The 23,620-nt window shown below is 46.9% G+C and overlaps 1 protein-coding gene across 2 annotated transcripts in view; it reads right to left on the bottom strand.

Moving 5' to 3' along the window:
- Positions 1-270: 270 nt before the first annotated feature.
- Positions 271-23,620, bottom strand: part of HK2 (hexokinase 2) — a 61,747-nt gene continuing 38,397 nt past the window's right edge. Inside the window, exons 4-18 of one of the 2 annotated variants that reach the window (XM_082671848.1) lie at positions 21,399-21,518; positions 20,690-20,785; positions 19,807-19,906; positions 19,298-19,481; positions 16,493-16,648; positions 14,907-15,140; positions 13,457-13,761; positions 11,981-12,129; positions 11,606-11,725; positions 8,428-8,523; positions 7,880-7,979; positions 7,595-7,778; positions 5,887-6,042; positions 4,443-4,676; positions 271-2,571 (exon numbers count right to left, since the gene is read on the bottom strand). In XM_082671848.1, coding sequence (XP_082527974.1) covers positions 2,427-2,571; positions 4,443-4,676; positions 5,887-6,042; positions 7,595-7,778; positions 7,880-7,979; positions 8,428-8,523; positions 11,606-11,725; positions 11,981-12,129; positions 13,457-13,761; positions 14,907-15,140; positions 16,493-16,648; positions 19,298-19,481; positions 19,807-19,906; positions 20,690-20,785; positions 21,399-21,518 — 2,379 coding nt within the window. In that variant the 3' untranslated portion in view covers positions 271-2,426. The remainder of the gene's footprint in view (positions 2,572-4,442; positions 4,677-5,886; positions 6,043-7,594; positions 7,779-7,879; positions 7,980-8,427; positions 8,524-11,605; positions 11,726-11,980; positions 12,130-13,456; positions 13,762-14,906; positions 15,141-16,492; positions 16,649-19,297; positions 19,482-19,806; positions 19,907-20,689; positions 20,786-21,398; positions 21,519-23,620) is intronic. The other variant, XM_082671849.1, reaches the window with a different exon arrangement.

Genomic DNA, 23,620 nt, shown 5'->3' with positions numbered 1-23,620 from the left:
ACTGCTGGGCCAGCCATGGTTCTTCAGTGGTGCTTGAGATCTAGGGGCTCAAAGACGGCCTAGGAAAAGTCACCTACCTTCCCGTTCCATTGGGACTGTGTTTCTGGAGTGAGAAATATCTGGGGTCAAGGCCAAGAGTTAGCTACATGCCTGTCAAGCACATATAGTCAAAATCAAAACACTCATCAACTACTCAGACGGGCCAGGAAGTACTAATATGCTCAAAAGATGACTGCACTCTTGAAAAATGCTCACGAATCACACACTGAATATTTTGAAAAATGTTAAAATTTATTAATAGTTAACATCACACAGTTAATTCAACTAGTTCTTTATTGTACATGACAACATCTTCACTAGACTGAGGGCTCAAGGATTTGAGATGATCTGCTATTGAGCACATCCCAGTACAAGACTGAGAGGCAATGTATTTACACGGGCAAAGCAGCGTCAGCAAGGAACTGTCACCTAACTGTGGGAACACAAACATTCAAACTGCATTTTCCAGCTTTCCTTTTTGGAAACCAAGGACACATCTTAAATAGCCACACACACAGCTCTACCTTTTAGAAATGTGCAATTTCATAGATGGTGCCTAATTTTCAAGTTTAAAAGTTAAGGTTCATTTCTATTTCTCGGGCATCCTTTAATGAGACACAAATCTAGACACTGTTCCAGTACAAGTTTGATAAATGTGCAAAAATTGGGTGCTGTTGAGTTGCGTCTTTCCATTTTTCTGTTTTGATCCTCGTATCCTACTCAACATTGTTAAAAGGCCATCCCCTCTTTATTATGAAGTATTCAGGTTTAACGTGTGGGGGTGTGATCATTTTAGGGCAGAAGTGGGCTTTCAGATTCAGAATTAACTGCACTCTAAACAGCAGGGTAAGGAAGGTTTTATGTCTCCCCTCACCACCACCCCAACCCCGCACCAAGCAGTTTGAAATAAACACTTCTTGTAAAAACAGCTCAGTGTAAGGAAGTCTGTGGACAACACCTCTTGTAGAACATTTACAAAACAAATTGAAGGCGAACTTTGCTAGGAGGGCACAAATCCACCAAAAGTGTTGTCCCTGAAGTTTCGTTGGTTTGATTGTTTGTTTTGGTTCGGTTTGCTATCAACAATTAGACAATTTTTTCAATGTTTTTGGTGGCTTCCTTTGTATTGTTAGAGAGGTTTAAAATACTAATAACTGCCCTAAGGATGAAGATTTCTAAGCAGAGTCTATTTGAAATGATTCCTGTTTCCTTTGTTAGCATCTCATGTAATATGGCTCCAGGAAAGTCCCTAGACTGAGCAGCCAGTTAGCGTGGTTTCTTCAATCCATAGCCCCAGCCTCCTTCACTCTGTCCCCAGCCACCTTCCAAGTTTCTGAGTCTGCAGGGAAAGGAGCTGGCAAGGAGCTGCTTGGCCATTCGCTCACCCTAAAGAGGCCTTCCTTCTTTTCCTGAAGATGAATGAGGTATTTCTAGGAACCAATCAGTATCTTCATCTTCCATCCTTTAACTACACTGATCTACTAATGAGACCCTGTGTATTTACAGACATAACAAATTAACATATAAATACGTTACATACAACCGACCGTTACGTACAGTGTCAAAATGAAGGAGCAGATGTACTTCATGAACTAAATAAATTTCAAATATAAATTAAAATGAAAATACAGTGTTTCCACCTCTGCAGGAAAAAATTTTTAAACAGACCAAAAAGTCTTCCCTCCCCCAAAGGTCCACTGCTTATGGATGACTTGTGAACCCACAAGGAGATGTGACAACAAGCCCACTCACAGGACTCTTAGCTTTGGTTTTGCTTGCTCAGACTCAGGATGCTTTGATTCCAGGAACAGCATCCACTGGAACCCACTAGGCAAACGCTTAAAGATGAGGTTGAAGAGGGGCTGCCACATGGCTATCCATGGGTTTCCCCTACATTACCGCCCCTCCTCCCAGCCTATGGGAGAATCAGGCTCAAGTCAGTGGAGACCTCCCAGATCTCTGAGAGGAGAAATAGCATCAGCTTCCATGCTGGGGGATGCTCTCCACCTAGAAATGTCATGTTCAGGCTCCAAGGTGAAGCAACCGTATTTTTTCATTAGTGTCCCCACCCTGTAGGGTTATACAGGGACATGGAATTTGGCCAGGGGGATTACTAAAGGTTAAATTTTTTTTCAAGTTTTAAAAGAACCCATGGTAATGGTTGTGACAAGTGGGAACAAATCCTTACTTCAAACTGTATTTATCTCAGGAGGGCTAAGCCTTGGGTACCAAACTCTACAGTGAGTAGACAGAGACAAAACCCAGTCCAATAAGGTCCTCTCTGCCAAGGAAAAGCCAAGGGGTCTGTCTCTGACACAAGGGATCAACTTATAATTTAAAGCAGGAAAGAAGGGAAACCAGAGGAAGTCCTTCCAATGTCAGGGGCTCTACCGCTGTCCAGCCTCTCGGATGCGGCAGGCCACAGCAGTGATGAGAGCCGCACCCTTCCCGCTGCCATCCTCCGACTCCAGGAAGGACACATCACATTTTGGAGCCAAGTCCTTCACCGTCTCATGCATGACTTTGGCAAAGCTGGAAAAGTTGGGAAGAAGACAAAAAAAATACCTTAGTCACAATTGACTTGTGTCCTCAGAGATGGGACCCTAAGAAGTGATGCTGGAAACCCAGGAATAATTGAGATGGGAAAGAGGATGACAGCTACCATGTATGAAACATTATGTATGGTGTTTCAGAAAACTGAAACTTGGAGAGACCAGCAACATGCCCAAATTCTATGTCACAGTGGGCAAGTGGGAAGCTAAGATTCAACTCTAGGACAAAAGTCTGAGATTCTGGCAAGCTGTGTTCTTAAAACTAAGCAGTGAAAGAGAAGTTCAACAGTCGTGGACGCCACAAGCATACCTTGCAGAAGAGTATATATAACCTGTTCATCAACTCTGGAGGGAAGGATGAAGCGCCACATGTGTGATATTCTATTATTTTCCAGAGGTATTAACTCACATCAGATTCATATCTAACCCAAAATGTCATTAAAGGCAAAAGGAGCAGACTTAGGAGGGTGTGTTGAGAACAGAAATCACAGATTCTTCCTGATATGGGACTAGATGAAGAAAACGTTCGTCATCATCTCCCCACCAGAGCAGGGACAAGTTGCTCCTCCCCATCTGCAGAGCTGAGAACAGAGGCTCCTAACACCAAGCCCCAGTGCTGGTGGCTAGACTTCTGTCCCCCTTCTGACCCTCACTTGGGACTGAGGTTCCTATTTTCACAATGACACTGATCATCAACAAGAGAAACTTGGAACTTTTCAAGGTCCAGTCTTTTCACTAACTGTGTAGACTCTGGGCAAGTTTCTCATCTCCCTGAAACAATCATGGTGAGAGCAGGTGACAATTCAATCGATGAGTCTCTCCATCCTACCTCATGTCCAGGCAAGGGGCACAGCTCTATTCTTTTAACTTTTAGTTGAAGAGCTTCTAGGGGAGAGGGACTGAGGCACTTCCTAATTTTAAAACAATTTATTCAACATATGCAAGTGAGGGAAGAAAGGAGAAGAGAAATAGTGATGAGAGGAGAAAAGGGAGAAGAGATGGAGAAAGACAGGAAAAAGAGTAAAAAGAAAAGGGAATTCAGTACTTCCATACCACGGGTGAGGGTGGAAAACTTCTTCTACAGAGGGCCAGACGATAGGTATTTTGAGCTCTGTAGGTCATATGGTCTGCTGTTATAACCGAAAGCAGCCATAGACAGCACATAAACAAGTGGGTGTGGCTGTATTCCAGTAAAACTTTAGTTACAAAAACACTTGTGGCTATAATCTGCCAACCGCTACCCTAGACTGTAGAAAAAAATCTTGATCCAGAGTTCCGGCATACATTTACTAGAATGTTGACAGGAGCACTGCTTGTAATAGTCAAAACCTAGAAATAACCCAAATATCCATCATTAGAATAAATTATAGTATAGTCATTCAGAGGTATGCTATACAGCCTTGAAAATGAATTAACTATGATTGCAGACTTCAGTGTGGATGCATCTCAAAACCATAAATGTGGTGTGAGAAAAGCCAGTCAACAAAAGAAAAGATGTCATATGGTAAATTCAAAATTAAGTAAAACTAAACAATGTAGATGCATACGTAGATATATGGAGGGGGAAAAGAAAGCAATAGACTTAATCACCCCGGCACTCACTCATGGTAGGAGGGAGTGAAGGGTGCAATTGGGAGGGGCTCACAGGGGGCTTCCTAGCTGGGTGGTAAAACACAGACCTACTTCTAGTTATTAATCTTTAAACTATAATATATATATATTATATGCACTCTTTGGAACGTCTGATAATTTGCCATAAAATAAAGAGAGAGAGAGAGAAAGGAAAGCAAGGAAAGAATGGTGAGAAAGAGGGAGAAAGATGGGCAGGAAGAGTGGAGATCAGGCACTCACTGAGGATGTAGCTTGTAGAGGGTCCCATCCACGCCCACTGTCACTTTGAGGGTGTCCAGCCCACGGTTCTCTCGTATTTTGTCCACCACGGCGGCCATGCCTGCACCACAGAGTTGGGCTGCCCGCCGCGCCACCACAGTGCACACCTCCTTGACAATGATGCTGTCATCACAGGTGCTCTCAAGTCCTAAGTGGTGCAGGATGGCACGGACCTGCAGCAGGGCCAGGCAGTCACTGGGCCAGGAGGAGACAGTGAGTGGTCAGTCACATACCTAGAGGGCATGGTGGCCTGCCACTCCAGGGCCTGGCTCCTTCATCACAAGTGGTTCTGGGGGACCTGGCCTTCTGAGAGCTGGGGGTAAAAGCCACTGCCCCTGAGAGGTGGTTCCATTCTTAAACTCAGTTCAGGAACTAGTGTTCATCTCACTGACCCTCACAGAGAGAACACGAAGAAACAGCTCCTTATGCCACTTTGCCCAGGCAAGGTAGAGCGCTGCTGCTACAAAACTGACACTCAAAACAAAAGGAAATTCACTGTCCATGTTTTCCACTTATCTGGAAATATTGACAGTAAAGACAGTGATGATGCTCGTATGCGACAGTTTTCAGTTGCAAAGCCCTTTCCTGTCCAATCTCTCATTGTTCACAGGTCAGCAGAACAGGCATCACCCACCAACATTAAATGCCTGTTCTATTTCTACTCCCCCACTCCGGGTTGTCTGAAATCTACCTGTGCCCTATTTATGAAACAAAGATAAATAAAACTATATGGAGAAAATAAACAGACATGCAAACTAGAACAATATTCTATTCACTGGTGCAGATGCCCTAGGGCCCCACTCATGAACGCCAACCAGTTCCTGTTTTCCTATATGCATGAGAGTAATAATGACACAGCATTAATTTTTAAAAGGCTCTGAAATTCAGTATTCTAATTTGGAGCAGACTTCTCCACCATTAGACTGGAGGAAGAAGGCTTTGCTTTAATGAGCCGCCACAAGGCATGTTTCTGCATTGCCTGACATGCCAACCTCACTCAATCCTGGTTGCCTTATTACAGCAGCCAGCAGTTAAGAAGAACCCTTTTGCCAAGCATAAAGTGCTTTAGTGGGTTATCTTCCTCCGTGCGTTCCAATTTACATTCTATGAGCAGCTATATTTCTTTCTACCTTTGAAATTGGTCTAAAACCCAACAATACTTCTTTGCACAGGCTCATCCAGCTTACCATGATTTTTCTTGAGAATATTATATATTTTCCCTTAAAATGCCAACTGTTCATAACGTACTTTAAAACAACACTATATAGATACAAACATGTGAACTACTAAACTGACCTTTATGTAAGCCACACCCTGATCTTACTTCAACTGTGGAAATCCCAGCTTGTCTGTCCATGAAAAGGAGGATATACAGTCTATCCTATTCCAGGCCCTAAATTCTCACCTCTCAATCTGAGACAGGAACTTGGTTTCAAAGATTCCCCGTGTCTTGAGCCGCTCCGAGATGCGGCCACGGAAGAGCAGCCCATGTTTGGTGAAATCGATGAGGATGTTACGAACAATTTCGCCCAAGTACATGCCACTGATCATTTTCTCGAACCTGCAATGCAGGTAATGTTCATGGAGGTTAAGAAGGAAGGTGGTGGGATGTGCTGAGATACACCAGCTCCGTCACCCCCATCGCATTAGAAGGTAGAAGGCATACAAATTCCCCTTTGTGGGAAGGAAATGCTATTTGACTCACTGAGGCAGGATTCCTGGCATCCACACATACTGACTCATAGCCTTCAGTAAAACGTGTCCTGAGGCCCAAGGGGTTCCCTGAGATTGACCCCATTTTGTGGTTTCATTTCCCTTCCAAGGCTTATTCCCAACTCCTCAAGAAGGAACGCACACCCAAACCCCACCACACTTCCAGAAGGGTAAGATGCTGTCTTAATCCCCTGCGTTGCTGAGAATTTAGCACGCTTTCTCTTCAGCCTAATCATTTATTGCTCAAGTAACTAGTGCCAGCTGGAGACCCCTGTTCTGGCCACTAGAACGAAACATGACTACTCAATGGCATGAGGGTCTTCTGGCTCTACCTAGTGCCTTTAAAAAGTCAATGTTCTCAGTTTCAACCAAAACCCCATCATCAGGGCTTCCCTGGTGGCACAGTGGTTGAGAGTCCGCCTGCCAATGCAGGGGACACGAGTTCGTGCCCCGGTCCGGGAAGATCTCACATGCCGCGGAGCGGCTGGTCCTGTGAGCCATGGCCGCTGAGCCTGCGCGTCCAGAGCCTGTGCTCCGCAGCGGGAGAGGCCACAACAGTGAGAGGCCCGCGTACCGCAAAAAAAAAAAAAAAAAAAAAAAAAAAAAACCCCATCATCATTCAATCTTGTCTTACTCCAGCCTGTTTCTTTCATTAATGTTGCCTGCCTGGCTCCTGGAGGCATTTTAGCCTGTGACCTCTACTATAAACAAATATTTTGCAAAGTATATTCTGCAGAAGTATGGTCCCTGATTAATCTAGTTAGGAAACACTACGTGCAACCTCTTCCTAATGAGATCCCACCATACCAGGGGCTTTGTGATGCTGGGGCTACCCCCTTGTCCAGTATGACAGTAAAGGGTGCTATATACTGGATGGATGGAGGAGAAAGAAGTTTGCTTCTATTGCTTCCTATTCCTATCTGCCTCACCCCAGCAATGCTTCTTCACCCTGATGGCAGCAGGTGGTTCAACTGTCTGTTTTTCCTCAAGTTCCAGATCTAGGTTTTAATACTCTCTCCCACCTGTTCTCCTAGTCCTCAGGGTAGGAGCTGATTGCTACATGTACTAACTGCTCCTCAAAAAGCATCCCCTTTTTGTCTTTTCATCCCTCTAAAACCTGTGTGACCAGTTCCCTATATGATATTCTCCTTGCAACATAACTGTTGTGATTTGTTTTCCCAATTGGACTTCAAGAGCATCACAGTCCAGCAGGGGGAAAAGGACTTAACCCAGAACTTTCCAGATGTATTTGACAAGAAGCCCTTTCCAAAGAAATCTCTTCTATTAACATCTCAAGAGAATGAGTGTCCCGGGATTTGCTGTTGTGGAGGACCAGATCACTCATCACTGTTCAGCTCTGAGATGAACAGACCAGGGCCTACATGCAGTCGGGTACCTACCTCTGTTTGCCAGGGTTGAGGGAAAGTTCATCCACAGCTGCATCAAATTCTGTGCGGAAGTCATCTAGGCATCCATTGTCCCCGAAGGCCCCCCACTCCATGTTGACACACATCCGCCCCTCTTCCCCTTCCACCAGCTCAACATTCCGCATCTCCTCCATGTAGCAGGCATTGCTGCCCGTGCCTGCCAATCAAGAGATGTCAGTCAGGGCCTCACTCTGCACTTGCCATCCTCCCACCCTGGGTTGTGTGTCCCCACACAGGAAGGACAGCCCGAGTCCTTACCAACAATGAGGCCAACTTCACAGTGAGGGTCTTCATAGCCACAGGTCATCATAGTCCCAACTGTGTCATTCACCACAGCAACCACATCCAGGTCAAACTCCTGAGAGCAACAGCAGATCCCAATCCACAAAGGAACCACAATATTCTCCCTTCAGACCCTTGCAAGGGAGATTTAAATGGATCTAAAGCTTATAAGGCAGGGCTCATTTTCTCTGCTCAAATATCACCTCTTCAGAGACCTTCCCTGGTTATGCTGTTTAAAAGACTGCCCTTCCCCAGCCCACTCACTCTGTCCTCACCCAACTTCATCTTCCTTCATAGCTCAAGAGCACCTGACATTAGCTCATGGGATTGTTTATATAACAAGAGCGTTCTGTGGGCGTTCCTGAATCCCCAGTTGCCAAGAGCAGGGCTTGACACACAGCGTACACTCACCAACTGCTGAAGAACTAGGTTAACTCTCCCTTTGACCAACACAACTGCACTTAACACTTCCCCCAGCTCTGAACACCCAGATCACTTTGGGCCTCATGTCACGCCTCTCCCACCTCTCGCCGGTGGATGGCTTCCTTCAGCAGTGTAACCACGTCCTCACCCTCGCAGCCAGATGCCTTGAAGCCTTTAGTCCACTTGAGGAGGATGCTCTAAAAATCACACATGGGCAGGGATGTGGATATCAGAGAAGGGCTCCTGGGTCATTTTCTAGTTCACAACCTCACAGGTTATACAGATGCCCTTTAAAAACCAATCATCTCACCCACAAATTATTCTAAACCTGTTTCACCTACTAGGAGTGCCTACTATGCAACAGGTACTGGGCTAGGCACAACCCATGTGTTACAACGTTTAATCCTCACAGCACTTTCGTGGAATGTTTATCATTATCATGCCCATTTTACAGGTAACGGTAGCTCTGGAGTAACTTGCCCAAGGCCCACAGCTTGCAAGAGAGGAGGACTCACCCCCAGGCCCAGCAATTCCAATGGATGGGCTCATAAGCACCATACGATGGCCCCTGCCAAGGAACTAAGTTCTAGATGCTTGTTTCTTTCACTGGGAAAAGCAGTCTGCCCTGTACATCGTACAGAGGGGCGGGTTTGTGTCTCTAAATTTTCAAACTCCAGTACGAAGTGAACAAGTACCCTTCGCTGTGTCAAAGGGCCCTCCAGGAGCAGATACATGGCGGCTTTGAATATGGAGGACTGTTTCCTATACTGTTCCCTCATTCCCTCTTTGCTGCCATAGCCTATCAGGGAACAAGCACCAAGGACCCCCAGGCCCCCTTCCTGAGAGATCAGAACCTATAAGTGGGCTGTGTGCTCACTATCCACCCCCTTGTATTGTTTCTCCATGACTTGCTTGGTTGTTTATACCAACCAGCTTGGCATTTCATGGCCCAGGAGTTTGGTCTTACAAGTCCCGCTGTGTTCAGATCCCAGGAAATTTGGAAAAACAAAGTACAATCTCAGCAGTGGCCTGGTTTACACACCCACATCCAAACAACTATGTGCTTCTCTCCACCTGATTTTCTTGTCTACAAATTAGCTTGACGTCTCCGATGAAATTTTGTATTTGGCACTTTCAAGCGTACAGAATGTTCGAATTACATTATTGCAGGTGGTCCTTAATAATAAGACATGGAGAGGCCCCAACAGCTGAGGAGAACTGCCCGTGGCCACCAGCTAACCCAGGCAGCTTGAGGCCTCTGGACCTCAGCACCTGCTGGTTTTCCCATCAACAGGGTGATCTCAGCAGAGCAGAATCCAGCTTACAGACAACAACAGACAAAACCCGGCTTCTGCTTCATTTGTTCTTAGTTTTCACAGTTCTAGACTGCATACATGCTCCTTACAGAAACTTAGAACCTATGGTATAAAGTCCAATACAATGACCTGGAATTTTACAATTCAAGCACTAACAGAAACAGTTAACATGCCTTGGGAGCCACTAGATAAATATATAAACATATATACATGTTGCTATACTTGAAAAGTAAGATAGTGCCTGTTAAAAATATTTCAGTAGGAAAAGTCTGGAAGCATATACACTGGAATGTTATGTTTTTATCTTCCTATTAATCACGTTTTGTATATTTCTATATTATAGAGATTATACTTCAATTAAAAATATTTTTTTAGTCTTACCACGAGTGTTCTCCCAAATCATTGAAATTCCTTGAAAAAACTAGTTGCTGATATGAGGCAGTGAATGACTCATGATTTAACTATTTCCCACTGTTGGACAACTTGGTTTGTTTCTAATGACTTATAATAAGCAATGTTTCATTAAATATCACATAAATATTTATACACGTTTGATAAGTCCTTTTGGTAAATTGATGCAAATGTGAAGGCTTTAAAACCCAATGCATTGACACTGAAAAAATATATGTTGAGACAAAGAAGTTGGAAAAGCTAAAAGCAATTCTGGACTAGCTAACACTGGACAAATGTTAACAGCTGTTGGGAAATACTGGATTAGGCAGGGTTTTTATTGCGGGACTTCCTAAAACCATAGGAAGTGCACGTGCTAGTGCACGTGGTGAATTTAACCCTCAGAAGGGAGGAGTAAGAGGCATTTACAAAACTCAGCTGAGCAACGTAAGGCCTCCTGTTCCAGGGACGCTGTTGGAAACGCAGGCCTTTTCCCGCCACTGGGCCAAGCCCACCGTACCTATGACTGTTCCCACCTACATGCCTTTCTCCATACTGCCAGGCCTGCCTGCCTTTCTTCCTCAGCAGCTCATTCTTCTGACCAAGTATTCCTCATGCCCTCCAGGTATGTGCTCAGATTAACATCATCCTCAGGGCTTCATCATTCCACTGCTGCCACATTCCAAAGAGCAGCTCTTGCTTTTCTGAGCTTGCTTCCTCAGTCCAGTTTGTTTGTAGGCACCTATAGCAGGAACCATGCCCTTTGTACCCTGGTAACTCCATCCACAGCATATGTCCACCTGTACCAAGCATGTAAGCTTCTAGAACACCGATCGAGACAGAGAGAAACAACTGCTTAAATAAGAGTATTCTGATATCTAACATACCAATTATCTGCCCTGAGTAAGCCTAGGCGTTGCCTACTCAGCTCTCCTAGGCTTCAACACACCCATGTCCAGAATATGTGGGAGCACCAGCTCTTCAACAACCTGCTTCATTCATCCGAGGCAAGGTGACAGGGAATGAAAAGCAAAGGTGACACTAGAGAAACACCAGGGCAGCCAAGGGAGATGGAGTGAAATGTCCTGAGCTCAAAACAGGAGCCTCAGGAGCAGCTGAGCATAATGGACAGCATGGACTCAGGTGTCAGGAAACCGGAATGAAATCATGACTTAGCCACTCCCAAGCTATATGACCTGCAAGATAGTTGGCATCTCCACAGACATTGTTCTCCTTTCTGCAAAACGGGTATACAAACACCTACCTTATATGGTTGCTCTAAGGGTTAAATGAGATTACGCACACAGGAAGCCTAGGAGTACCTCGCATAAAATGCTTTAAAAATGTCAGTTGTTGATATTATTAGCATCATCATCATTATCCCAAAGATTGTTACCTGCTTGACCTCTATCAGCTCTGACTTGCTCATTCCCATCAACAAGCCCTTCCCCATGATTCGTCACTCATGCCCTTGTTTTCTTCCTCTCAGCTCAGCATTCTCCCCTGCTCGAAACTCTGGCTGGTTCAGAGTCAGTACAGCCCATAGGAGAGTCCTCCAGGAAGGCACTATTACCTCGTCCAGGCTGTTCTGCTGGCAGGGGAAGGAGAAGGTGAAACCCAGAGGCAGGGACACGCCCTTCATGCCCATGTACTCAAGGAAGTCGGCAATGCACTGGACGATGTGGTCAAAGAGCTGCAAGCAGAAATTGGGCTCTGAGAGGAGGAACCCTGGCCCGGGCGTGCTGCCCCACCAGGGTCTGAGCACCAGCTCGAGTCCTCCACCCAGGAGAAACGCCAGCTCAGGCATGCACCTAAGCAAAGGCCAGCCCAGGGCCCTAGCCCATGTAGCCCTCCCCAGGACCACGGGTGAACAGAGAAAGCACTGTCCTCCCAGGTGAGAAGTGGGTGTCTCCTGGGGTCCCCTCCCAGAGGTGCCACCCTGCCTCACCTCATCCCCTGTGCCATGCATGACCTCCCGCGGGATAGAGTAGATCTTGTTGTGCATCTCCACTCCACGTCGCTTCCCATTCCGCACGCGCACCAGCAGGACCCGGAAATTGGTACCCCCAAGGTCCAAGGCCAGGAAGTCACCTTTCTCTGGAAAATAAGCCCAGGAAGATGGTGGGTTGGGGCTGGAGAGAGTGACAGTCTAAACACCTTCCCCTAATGGGGAGCTCTCCCAGGAGGCCCTGGACAACCTCAGGGTGACGGACTGTGAGCTCCACCTAATGATAAAGAAAATAAGATCCCTGGGGCCAGAACCCTGCTGGCTCCTTAGTGGTTCTCAAATGAATTCAAGTTGTGGGGCCCCAGGAGTCACAATGAGCTCCAGAGCTCCAGAACACAGGAAAGAAATGGTGATACAGTATACTCCAGGATATCTAGACACGCCACTTGTACTAAATCAAAGGCCACCTCACATAAGTCTCTAGAATACAGAAGGAACAACAGAGTCCAACTCTTTAAAGGAAACTGAAGGGAAATGTTTCTAGAATGAGAAAACCCTCCTTTTTAGGACAGTCACAACGCACTACGTGTGTCACACACAGTTTCCATGCAACCCTCAGGCAGCCCTAAGAGGGAGGCATTGCATTCCCCTCTATGGAGGAGAGAGATCTGGCTGTGCTCAGGGCCACACAGCCTGAAGATGGTAGAGCTGGGACCGAGTCCCAGTCTCCATCTCTGGAACCTGTACCCGCTGTACCACACTGGACTGGTCAGTGATCATTTTTCTGAATTGGGAAAAGACCTTCATTTCTTAGATTGCAAGACCTAGAGCAGGGCTCAGCAATCTTTTTCTGTAAAGGGCTGAGCAGTAAACATTTTAGGCCTTATGAGCCACAGTCCCTGCTGCAACCATACAACTTGGCCATGATAGCGCAAAGCAGCCATAAACAGCATGTAGGCAAATGGGCATGGTTGTGTACTAATACAACTTTATTTACAGAAATAGGCACTGGGTCAGATTTAGCCCATGGACCTCAGTTTGCCAACCCCTGGCCTCATAAGAGCTAACCCTGGAACCAAAATTCCCGATTTGAATCCCAGCTCTGCCATTTTTCTAGCTGTGTGAAGTTGGGCAGATTTCTTAATTTCTCTGTGCCTAGGTTTTGTGCAAAACGTAGTAGCTTGTTAACAAACAAAATGAACTACTAATCTCTGTTAACGGTTAAAAATTAAATGAATTAATATGTGTAGAATGCTTAGAGAAGCACTTGACACATAGTAAGCCTTCATTAAGTATTTACTATTATCACCATTCAGTTTTAGCAGAGGAATGCCTTGGTTGGGACCCCTGAACACTAGAATTTCCCAGTACTAGAGCTGAAGAAACATGGTCAACAGTCTGGCCTGAACACCCAATGCTAAGGCTAAGGGAGTCCTCCCACAGCGACTGAACCCTGTGGTGAGCTGGGTGGCATACCTGTGCCATCAGGGGTGGCACACACATAGGTGGGCAGCATCTTGACGGGGGCAATGGTGTGAGTCTCCTTGCTCAGACCTCGCTCCATTTCTACCTTCATCCTCCTCTTGACCTCCAGCAGCTGCTCACGGCTCAGCTTCAGAGACTCCAGGGTCTTCTGGCGGGCTCGGTGTTGATCGGCCAGCCGGTAGGCCACTGCTGTCACCATGGCTGCCCCCTTGCCACTGCCGTCCTCAGAGCGGAGGAACCGGATGTCGCAGTCGGGCACCAGGCGCCGCACGGTCTTGTGAAGACGCTTGGCGAAACTGCAGTCACAGACGTGGGGTAAGAGGTGGGTGTCCACAGTTAGAGTCAATGGTACAAATGGTGGGGGCAGTAGCTCACCACCTCAGCCCAAATGACACCCTAAACATCCTCTCCCTACTCTTTCCCAAGTTAAGGGTCAGTGTATAAAAGCTCAGCTATTCAACTGCGACCACCCTGCTAAAAGGAAGGGTGGCCTTCTGGGAAGCCAGTGTCGCCTGCATGCACTCACAGAAGACTCCCTTCCCATAGGCCACAGTTCCTTTGCCCAACTTATCAGCCTCAGGTGATTCTGACACCAACTACTATTCATGTTTCATCCTTCATTTCATTAGATGCTGCTTATGAAAGACCCAAAAAGGAAAAAGTCAAAATGCTCTTCTGGACTTTGGCCTCTCTTTGGCCCATTTCTGCCAACAATCCTAGAGGTGTCTGAACAGCTAAAGATAATAGGTGTGTTCAGCAAGAAATTCTCGTGTGGTGGTTGCTTGGAGCCATGGTCCCCAGGGCCTACTCCAAGTGTGGCCTATAGGCCACCAGCATCTCTGGGGGCTGTTCGAGATACAGGATCTCAGGCTGAACACAGACCTTCTGAATCAGAATCTACCTCTTAACAAGATCCCCAAGTAATTCGTGTACAGCTTAAAGTTTTAGGAGCTTTGGACTAGGAGCCTAGGGAATGGAATGGCTGAGACCTTCCACATCTACCTTCAGTTAATGAAGGCCCACTGACCTGGCACTCATATTAGGTGAAAATGATGGGATAGTAAGTGGGCACAATTGAGAGAAATCCTTCAGGTCCCAACTGAAATTTGACTATTTCAGCACTTATGACCAAGGGATCAAACCATGGAGGGCAGGGCAGGATCAAATCAATACCCAGGTGAGCCAGAGAAGCTGGAAATAAGAGGGTGCAGAAGAAGAGCCCCTAGAAGCCAGGAGAGCTCTGAGTAAAGCCCTAGTTGGCAGCCTTCAGAAATAGCCTCTACCCATGCCAAGGAAAACACACTCATAGCTCCCGCTTGCCCCACTGGGAGCTTTTATTCTACAAAGAACCTCAACTCTGTGGTCCATCTCCACCACCCCACAGTGCAAAACCGGGTTCCTGTGGAGTCAGGTCTATCAGAGGCCCCGAATGCTGGCTCACTGGGGATGCTTCTTGTAGACAGAACCGTCCACCCCGATGGTGGAGCGCAGCCGCTCCTCGCCCTTGTTCTCCTTGATGCGCCGCAGGACGGCTGCCAGCGTAGCCGCGCACAGGCTGGCTGAGCGTGTGGACACGATCTGGCAGACCCGGTGAGTGGCCACACAGTCCTCCTGTGTCGGGTCCAGGCCCAGCCGCACCAGGATCTCACGGGCCTTCCGGATGCCATCCTTCTCCCTGGGAAACAGAAACAGCGTGTGGGCAGGGGTCCACTCACTGTGGCCAGTGGGCGGGGTATGTGGGCCGACATAGAAAGCCCTCGGCTCCAGCAAACACTATGTCCCAGGGAGGGCAGACACCCACCTCACTGCTCTGTCCACCTATGGGGGCGGCGGTGAGCAGTGAATAAGGAGGAGAGGAAAGCACAAGCTGAGTTCCTCTCCCAGACACACACACACACACACACACACACACACACAGTACTTCAGGTGCCCATTTTTCCCCCAGTGAGAACAATTAATTTTTCTCACACACATCCTACGGGAGGACGAGGCCCTGGTCTTGGGGCTTTACGCACCAAGTTGTGCGTGTGTGAGTTTGCCTTTCTCAGGTTAGTGGGAATGGTTTCCCTCTGACCACAGGAACCCAGCTGTGGAGCCCATCCTATTTTCTCTCTATAAGGCAGTCAGAGTCTATTGCACTTCACAATGGAGTCAGCACTGCTTTACCTTGCATCTAAAGATGGCGATAAAGGGTTGATGCTATGAGATTAGCCCTCTTCTTAGGGGAACTGAGAGCCACACAAATATGAAGACTGTCATCCCCTCCAACTTTAACAAGTAGGTACAGTTCCTTCCAGAATTCCACTTAAAACAAAGTCATTTGAACTGTCTCACTGCTCTCTTTAGCACCAAAATCACCTCCTCTCCACCATCTGGTCCCTGAGACAAGGCCTCATCAAGCGACAAGTGGAAGTCTCAAGGACGGGAAACGAGGCCCAACACTTTGGATATTGTTAACTGAAAAACAAAAATCAGGCCATCCTCACTCCCACTCCTGCCACTCTGTGAAGATGTAGGTAGGCCTCAGCCCTACCTTTTGGAAATAAATGGGTCCATCTCAGGGCCACCCAAGGACCTATTTTTCTGTTATGAAGCAGGGGTCAGGACAGAGCCCTTTTTGAAAATCACCAATAGGGAATGAAATGTCAGAGCTTCAGGAGAAGGGAAAGGAAGTAGATGCAAGTGAGTCATTAAAAGACCCACAGGGAGCCTCCAGCATTAAGCTTAGGTCCCTGGGCCAGGCAGGAACACAAGTGCAAAAGCACGAGTCCCTGCGTGGGGGCCAGCTGTCCCCAGCACCATGAGTCACTTTGGTAGTCAGCACGTTCAAAACAGACAAGAGTGGAGACTATCTGGCTGGTGACATCTAGCCACAGGCCTGCCATGTGAGGCCCAGGCCTCACCACTGGGTGAGACCCTCCTGCCGTCCACATTTGAAGGATCAAGGGTCCATGCGTCTTCCTCATTCCACGGCCACCTGTCCACCCTTCTGGGGTCCCAGTGAACAGAGAAGGACCCGAAGCTTACCCTTCAATATCTGAAACATCTTTGGTCTCAAAGTGGCCCGTGGCGAGGAGTTCAGGGCTGAGCTTCCCCCCGAAAAGCAGCTCCTCCTTGGCCATCTTCACTAGGATAAGCCTCACGAGCTCCCCCATGTACATTCCACTGATCATCTTCTCAAATCTGCAGGGAGAGACACACCAAAAAAATTAAGTCTCTGCTGCCAATGAACTCGCTACTCCCTTGTGGAAGCAACATGCACACACGTGAGGCTGATGCAGGACAAAGCGCTAACTTGTGTGGCACTGACTAGGAGTGAGAGATGTAGAGAAGTGATGGTATTTCCTTCTCTAGCAAGGAAATGCTCTTTTAAAATGAAATCTTATGTAGAACCTCAATATTTATTTACAAGAGGAAAAAAAAAAGGTCAGTCTGATTAAATTTGGGGCACAGGGCCAGCAACTCATCACCTCACACTGTCCCTCCCCTTGCAGGCCATTTGTGGATTCCTGAGAAAACTGTGAAAACAACCTGGGGTGGGAGGACGATGAAAAAGAGTAGAAGGACAGGTTCGGACAGGTGAGAAGGAGTACCAAGTGTCAGGTGGTCTTGGGAATCTGGGAGTGAGACATGTTGGAAGTTTCCGAGGAGGAAGGTGACTGGATAGCTGAGAGGGCAGTTGGGTAATTTATTTTTTCAACACTAGGTGACACTGTTTTCTTTACAAGATCGTCTTTCTGGCTTAGATATGTGACAGGAGAAACCAAGCCCTTACAATTCTTTCTAGCAAAAAAAGGCCCTTTCTTGGTATCTTAGAAAGGATCTAGGTCCTAGAGAGAGGAGGCACGCAGGGCCTTGGGCCACTAATCTACGCAGGCCTTCAGAGGAGGCCCAGAGCAGGGGTGTGGATGGGATTCCGATGTCACCTGGTGCAAACCAAAGAGAGGAAGCCGGGCCCTCGGGAAGTGACTTGCTCAAGACCCAAAGCCAGGTATGGCAGAACCGGAGCTAAGTGGAGAGCTGGCAAAACTGCCTGAACAGAAGGTATGTTTAAAATGTTTAAGCACCAGCACAGGCACGCTGCCTGAGAGGTAGCCCGGCTTCAACAGTAAGGAACTCACAGGTCTGCTTCTGCACCTTCTCCAAAATAGCTGGTTCTATGACAGATAGGGGAGGGGGCCAGTGGGGCTCTGAAGTGTGAGTGGTAAAAGTTTTTATTTCAGTTTTTAAAAACACTTTGTTTCAGTCAATGTTTGGAAAATAGTTATTTAGAAACATATAAAGAGTGAAAAAAAGTTCCTCCTCAAGCCCAGTAATAACTTCAGGGACAGCTGACACGTTGGTACATGTCCTCCCAGCATTTCTTTTTTTCTTTTTGAGCAGTTTTTTCAGTCCATGAATTTCCCACCAGCCATGGCAGACACAGCCAGTCTATGAAATGGACTCATGTTTCAACATGTGAGAGAAGCTTGTGACTTAAATAGACTGTGCTTTGAGGAAGCAAGGACTCCCCCTGTAAAGAAAAGGACTCTCTTTTATAAAGCTGGTTTATAGGTTGGATTTTCCTCTCCAAGCAGGGATTGGTACTAGAAGATTTCCTACAACAGTCACAACACCAGTAAGACCAGAGTGGGCATGGGAATTCCCTGGTGGTCCAGTTGTTAGGACTCCACGCTTTCACTGCCGAGGGCCCTGTTCAGTCCCTGGTTGGGGAACTAAGATCCCGCAAGCCTCGAAAAAAGACCAGAGAGGGCCTGATTGCTCAAAACGTTTTGTAACTGCCTTCAGAGCTTGCAGCAATCCCTGTTTCAAGATCTTTAATAAGGACATTGGGCAAATGTTTGTGAGAGTGAAATAATGTTTTGTAAGAATCAAAAGTAACTAGAGGGCTTTCCCTGGTGGCGCAGTGGTTGAGAGTCTGCCTGCCGATGCAGGGGACACGGGTTCGTGCCCCGGTCTGGGAAGATCCCACATGCCATGGAGCGGCTAGGCCCATGAGCCATGGCCGCTGAGCCTGCGCGTCCGGAGCCTGTGCTCCACAACAGGAGAGGCCACAACAGTGAGAGGCCCGCGTAACGCAAAAAAAAGAAAAAAAAAAAGAAAAGTAACTAAAACCCAAGTCTGACCAGGTTGGAGAGACTTCAGGGGTCCAAAATGCTAGAGCCCCTCCTCCAGGCCACTCCAGGATCCTGGCTGGACCACAGGTCCAGGGAAGGTGGCCGAATGGGCTCCTTAACCAACTTTTCTACATGCCTTGGGTCTGGCTACGGCTGGAGCAGGAGGCCCTGGGACTGCTGCGACCCAGCCTAGCTCATAATAGGCAACGCTGCAGGAGTCTGAGTCAGAACCTCAGCCAGTAATTAGGAGCCAACTCTCACAGCTTCATCCCCTGAGCAGTGACAGAGCTGCGAACTACAAAAGGAGCTTTCAGATCCCTAATCTTTGCCATCTCAACATGACTTTTCTTATGTGGTGCACAAACTGTTTCTATGGACAGCTTACAAACCGAAGGTGGAAAGAAAGAGCAGGGCCGCACACTTCGAATACGAAGAATACGACCTTCTAAAATGACTGCTCTGAGAGATCCAGTCAAATCATTACCCATAATCTGTTTTGTCCGCTTGCTCTATCTTTTTTAGAGCGCTCTCAGCAACTGATAGTCACAATGTATTAGGAAGCACAACATTCCCATCAAGCAGTGGGTGTCTTGGCAACTTTTGGGGGCTATGAGGTTGTAAAGTAAAAATGACAGCCACCCCCGGACCTGGCCAGCCCCCACCTCAGCTCTGGAGCCCACCCCCCGAGCCCACCGCACACAGGGCAGCCGCTTACAGTTGCTTCCCGGGGTTCAGAGAGCCCATGTCGATCTCCTGGTCAAACTCCGTGCGGATGTCATCAAGCACGCCATCATCCCCAAAGGCTCCCCACTCCATGTTGATACACATACGGCCCTCATCACCCTCCACCATGTCGATGTGGCGCATCTCTTCCATGTAGCAAGCATTGCTGCCCGTGCCTGGACAAAACAAGGGACTGCTCGGCACCCACCCGCACCATCCTCCCCCCAAACCCCACATCTCTCCTAAACCTCCGTCCTGAGACCACCCCAGGGTGGCTGGGATTCCTCGGTACAGACCCCCAACATCCCAACATGGTCCAACCCACTACCACCCACAACTCCACAAGTCCTGGCTCAGCCCTCCAAAGTGACCGCACCATTATCTTCCAATATGAAGTATTCAATACAAAGGAACATCCAGGCCATGGACCCCTCCTCTCTTTGCAGCCCACCCCCGCAATCCATCGGCCAGCACTGCTCCTCACACCCAGTGCTCACGCACCCACAATGAGACCAATCTCGCAGTTCTGGTCATCATAACCACAGGTCATCATGGTCCCAACTGTGTCATTCACCACTGCCACAATGTCAATATCAAAGTCCTGCAGGGATAAAAGGGGGGCTTCTGACTTTCACTGTCACAGAAAGGTTACAGATGTGAAGATGAAGAGAAAGAGCAGTAAGACACACAGCTCAAGTGCAAGGCTAGAGCTGGAAACTGGGTCCAGATCCAGTCTAACAGCAGCATCTCACTTCCCACCCTGCTGGTCCTCATCTTGGAGGGCTTCGCTGACAGCAGCCCTGCAGTCTAGTTCACAGCCATCACTGCACTGAGAAGAGCCCATCTTATCATTTTCTTCTCATTCTCTTTTTTCTTTTCTTTCTCTCCCTCCCTCCCAGAAGGTCTTGTCCTTCTGTGACAAGACCTTTATCATGTTCTTTCTCTACCTTGTTCCACCCTGATATCAATATCATCCCAACTTTCTCATTTGAAAATGATATTCGAGTCTTCTTCAGATTAAGAGCTAAAGGGTTTTTCTTGTACCAAGGCTAAGATTAGTTGTCCATCACGCTAATATGAAAACCCCAAAGGCATTTGATCATATATAAGATCACTGGCGTGCTAACTCTCTCAATATAGGTATGTCATTATGCAGCACACCTTAAACGTATACAGAGCTGTATCTCAATAAAACTGGAAAAAAATAAAGATTATTGAGTAACACAGCAGAGAAGAAGACAAGAAAACTTCTCATTAAGAACCACAAAAGATTCTCATGCTGATTTGAGGACAGACAGGGAAAGACTTCAGAGTGAACCCAAAAGAAAGTAAAGAGCCTCCAGACCCCAAGCTCCTGCCTCCCCATCTCTGCTGCCCTACTCACCCCTCTCCTCTGGATGGCTTTCCGGATCAGAGTAACCACATCTTTCCCTTCCACACCACTGGACTTGAACCCCTTGGTCCATGAGACCAGGAAACTCTGCAAAAGGACCAAGGAATATTGATTCCCCACAAAACTCAACCACACTCCTCATCATTAGGAGACCTCGTCCATGGGGCTAAACTAAAGTCATGACTGAATTTGTATATTTCTTCCTGACTAGTCTAGGAAGGAGAAACTCTGTCAATGACCAAGAAAGGAGACTAAATGAATGATTTATTGCCCCCAAGAAGTGGAAAGAGCAGGTTGTAGAAATGCCAAAATAAGACACTTGTATCCTAACGTCATTAACTTTCAACGATGTCTATCATAACACTTTAGAACAAAGGAGTCCCAGACTAATATCTCACTCCTGTTTCCCTAAGAGGGATAAGGATAATGTGCAATGTATATGGTCCTGCAAATTGCCATTTGACAGTGATAAAGACCCCCTCTTCTCCGATACCCCTTTACCATCGCTCTCACACACACCTACACAAACTCTCCCAGAAGGACAGAACTCCCAATACTCAAACATTGTCCACTCGATCCATCACAGCAACCTCCTTTACAACCTCCATTGTAAAGGTAGCAGGTGGCTCAGAGTTCTTCCCAGTCCTCCCAGTCCAAAGAATGAAGCAACAAAAGTGTCTGTCTGAAGAACTCATCTTACCTCGTCTAGTTTTGTTTGGAGACAGGGGAATGAGAAGGTAAAACCCAACGGGAGCTTCTTGTCTTTGATTTGTAGCTTATCCATGAAGTTGGCCAGGCATTCAGCAATGTGGTCAAACAGCTAAGGGCACACAACACAGGAAGATGAGCAGGGAGGCAGAATAGCTTAGAGATTAAGAGCATGGACTTTGGGCTCAGAAAGGAACTAGTTTAGCTGAATGTGTGCAAGATATGTATCCCCTCTGAAGTTTTAATTTGTTCATCTATAAAATGGGGGTGATAATTGTACCTGCCCATGAGTTACCAAAAGAATTAAGTGAGTCAATACATATAAGGATTTAACACTAGTTAGTGATTATTAAATACTGTCTTCCACTTACACCATTTATCCAAACCACCGTCAAAATAACTGCATTAGGCAGGGTAAATCATAGCCAAAGCTAATCAGAAAGTCATCGCGAGCCCTAGTAACGGAATATCCTTTGGTGGCTCTGTCAGAACCTCCCTTGACATGGATGCACAGCTGATTGTCTTACCAGAAAGGGCAGCCCATCTCACTGCCAAGAAGTATTTTAGCATCCCTGTCTCTTGTGATTGGGGGAGGGGATGGGACATTCTCTGTTAGCATTCTATAAATGAACTTAACGAAAATAAGTAACTTTTATATTTTTCCTCCCTCTAGAAAACCAGTTTCCTGGGGGCAATTCCAAGAAGTTAGTTTTGTTTTCTAACTTCAGTATGGAACACCCAAGTGAGTCCACAAAGAGCACTGAAGAATAAATAGGGTTTTATGAGTGGGCAGCCTCACAACCGTGACTATTCTAAGGAGGACCCAAGGCCCCTAAGAAAAATCCTAAGCCTAAGAAATCATCCAGACTTTCAATCTGCCCCAAAGCTCGCAGCCCCATGGCTTCCTTTTTGCCCACTCAGCATCCCCGAAGAGAAATTGGTGACCATTCCAGACACTTAGAGACTGAGGCCAGGAACATTCTGACGCAAAAAGTAAGCAAAGGTCAAAAAGACTGAGGAGCAGACATAGAGAATGGACTTGAGGACATGGGGAGGGGGAAGGGTAAGCTGGGACAAAGTGAGAGAGTGACATGGACTTATATATACTACCAAATGTAAAATAGATAGCTAGTGGGAAGCAGCCGCATAGGACAGGGAGATCAGCTTGGTGCTTTGTGTCCACCTAGAGGGGTGGGATAGGGAGGGTGGGAGGGAGGGAGACACAAGAGGGAGGAGATATGGGGATATATGTATATGTATAGCTGACTCACTTTGTTATAAAGCAGAAACAAACACACCATTGTAAAGCAATTATACTCCAATAAAGATGTTAAAAAAAAAAATAAAAAAAGACTGAGCAGAATCCAAGGGCCAGGTTGACCAGATGGCAAAATCTAAAAGCCAAGGGAGGTGAAAGTGGACAACATTCCTTTCCTTCTCCGGGCAGAAGCAAGGAAGATTCCACTAAACCTGGGGTCCCCAAAGTGTGGTCCACAGCAGCATCACCATCATGTTACAAATGCAAATTCTAGGGCCCAAAGCTAAACCTCCTGAATCAGAAGGTGTGGTAGAGCTCCAGGTGATCCTGAAGCAGTGGTTTGAGAACCACTGCACTAAACCAAAAGAGGGTTTGCATTTATAAAGGAACTGAGAGGTTCGGGGTGGCAGGGTAGATTGAGAGATGCACTGGCTCCCCAGATGTCTGGGGTATGCTCCGTAAGAGGCTAGAAAGACAAGCCCCTCCTAGAAGGGGGCCAGCTCTAACTGAACTTCCCACATCGATCCTGTCTCTCTGTCTGATCATGTGCAAAATTAACCTCAGGTGATGCTGAAACTCTCAATTTCCAAACCAAAACATTCTCAAGAGCAAATACTGGGCAATGACGGGGCTCTCTCACTAAGAGGATCCCCAATGCAAAGTGCCAACTCCCTTGAGCAGAGATCAAGTATTTTAATGTGGAAATAGGGTTTCTAGACAGATACTCAGCGAGTTCTGTTCTGTTGGGAAGTTGATCAGAGACAAAGTTTACAATAGGGTTAAACAAATTCCCAGCACTTTCTTCCTGGTACTCTAGTCAAAATGATCTTTAGTACAATAGTTTTTATCTAAAAAAAGGAAGTTGCAGAAGCTGTGCAAAGAGATAAGGCCAATCATCAGAGATGGGGGAGGGGTTGGAAAAAGTAAAATGGTTTCCCCTCATCCAGCCCTGATTA

Source organism: Grampus griseus (assembly GCF_964374135.1).
Source record: "Grampus griseus genome assembly, chromosome: 15".
In the NCBI taxonomy this organism is placed as follows: Eukaryota; Metazoa; Chordata; class Mammalia; order Artiodactyla; family Delphinidae; genus Grampus; species Grampus griseus.
Note: the sequence above shows the minus strand (reverse complement) of the source record. Positions and strands in the feature narration are given on the sequence as shown.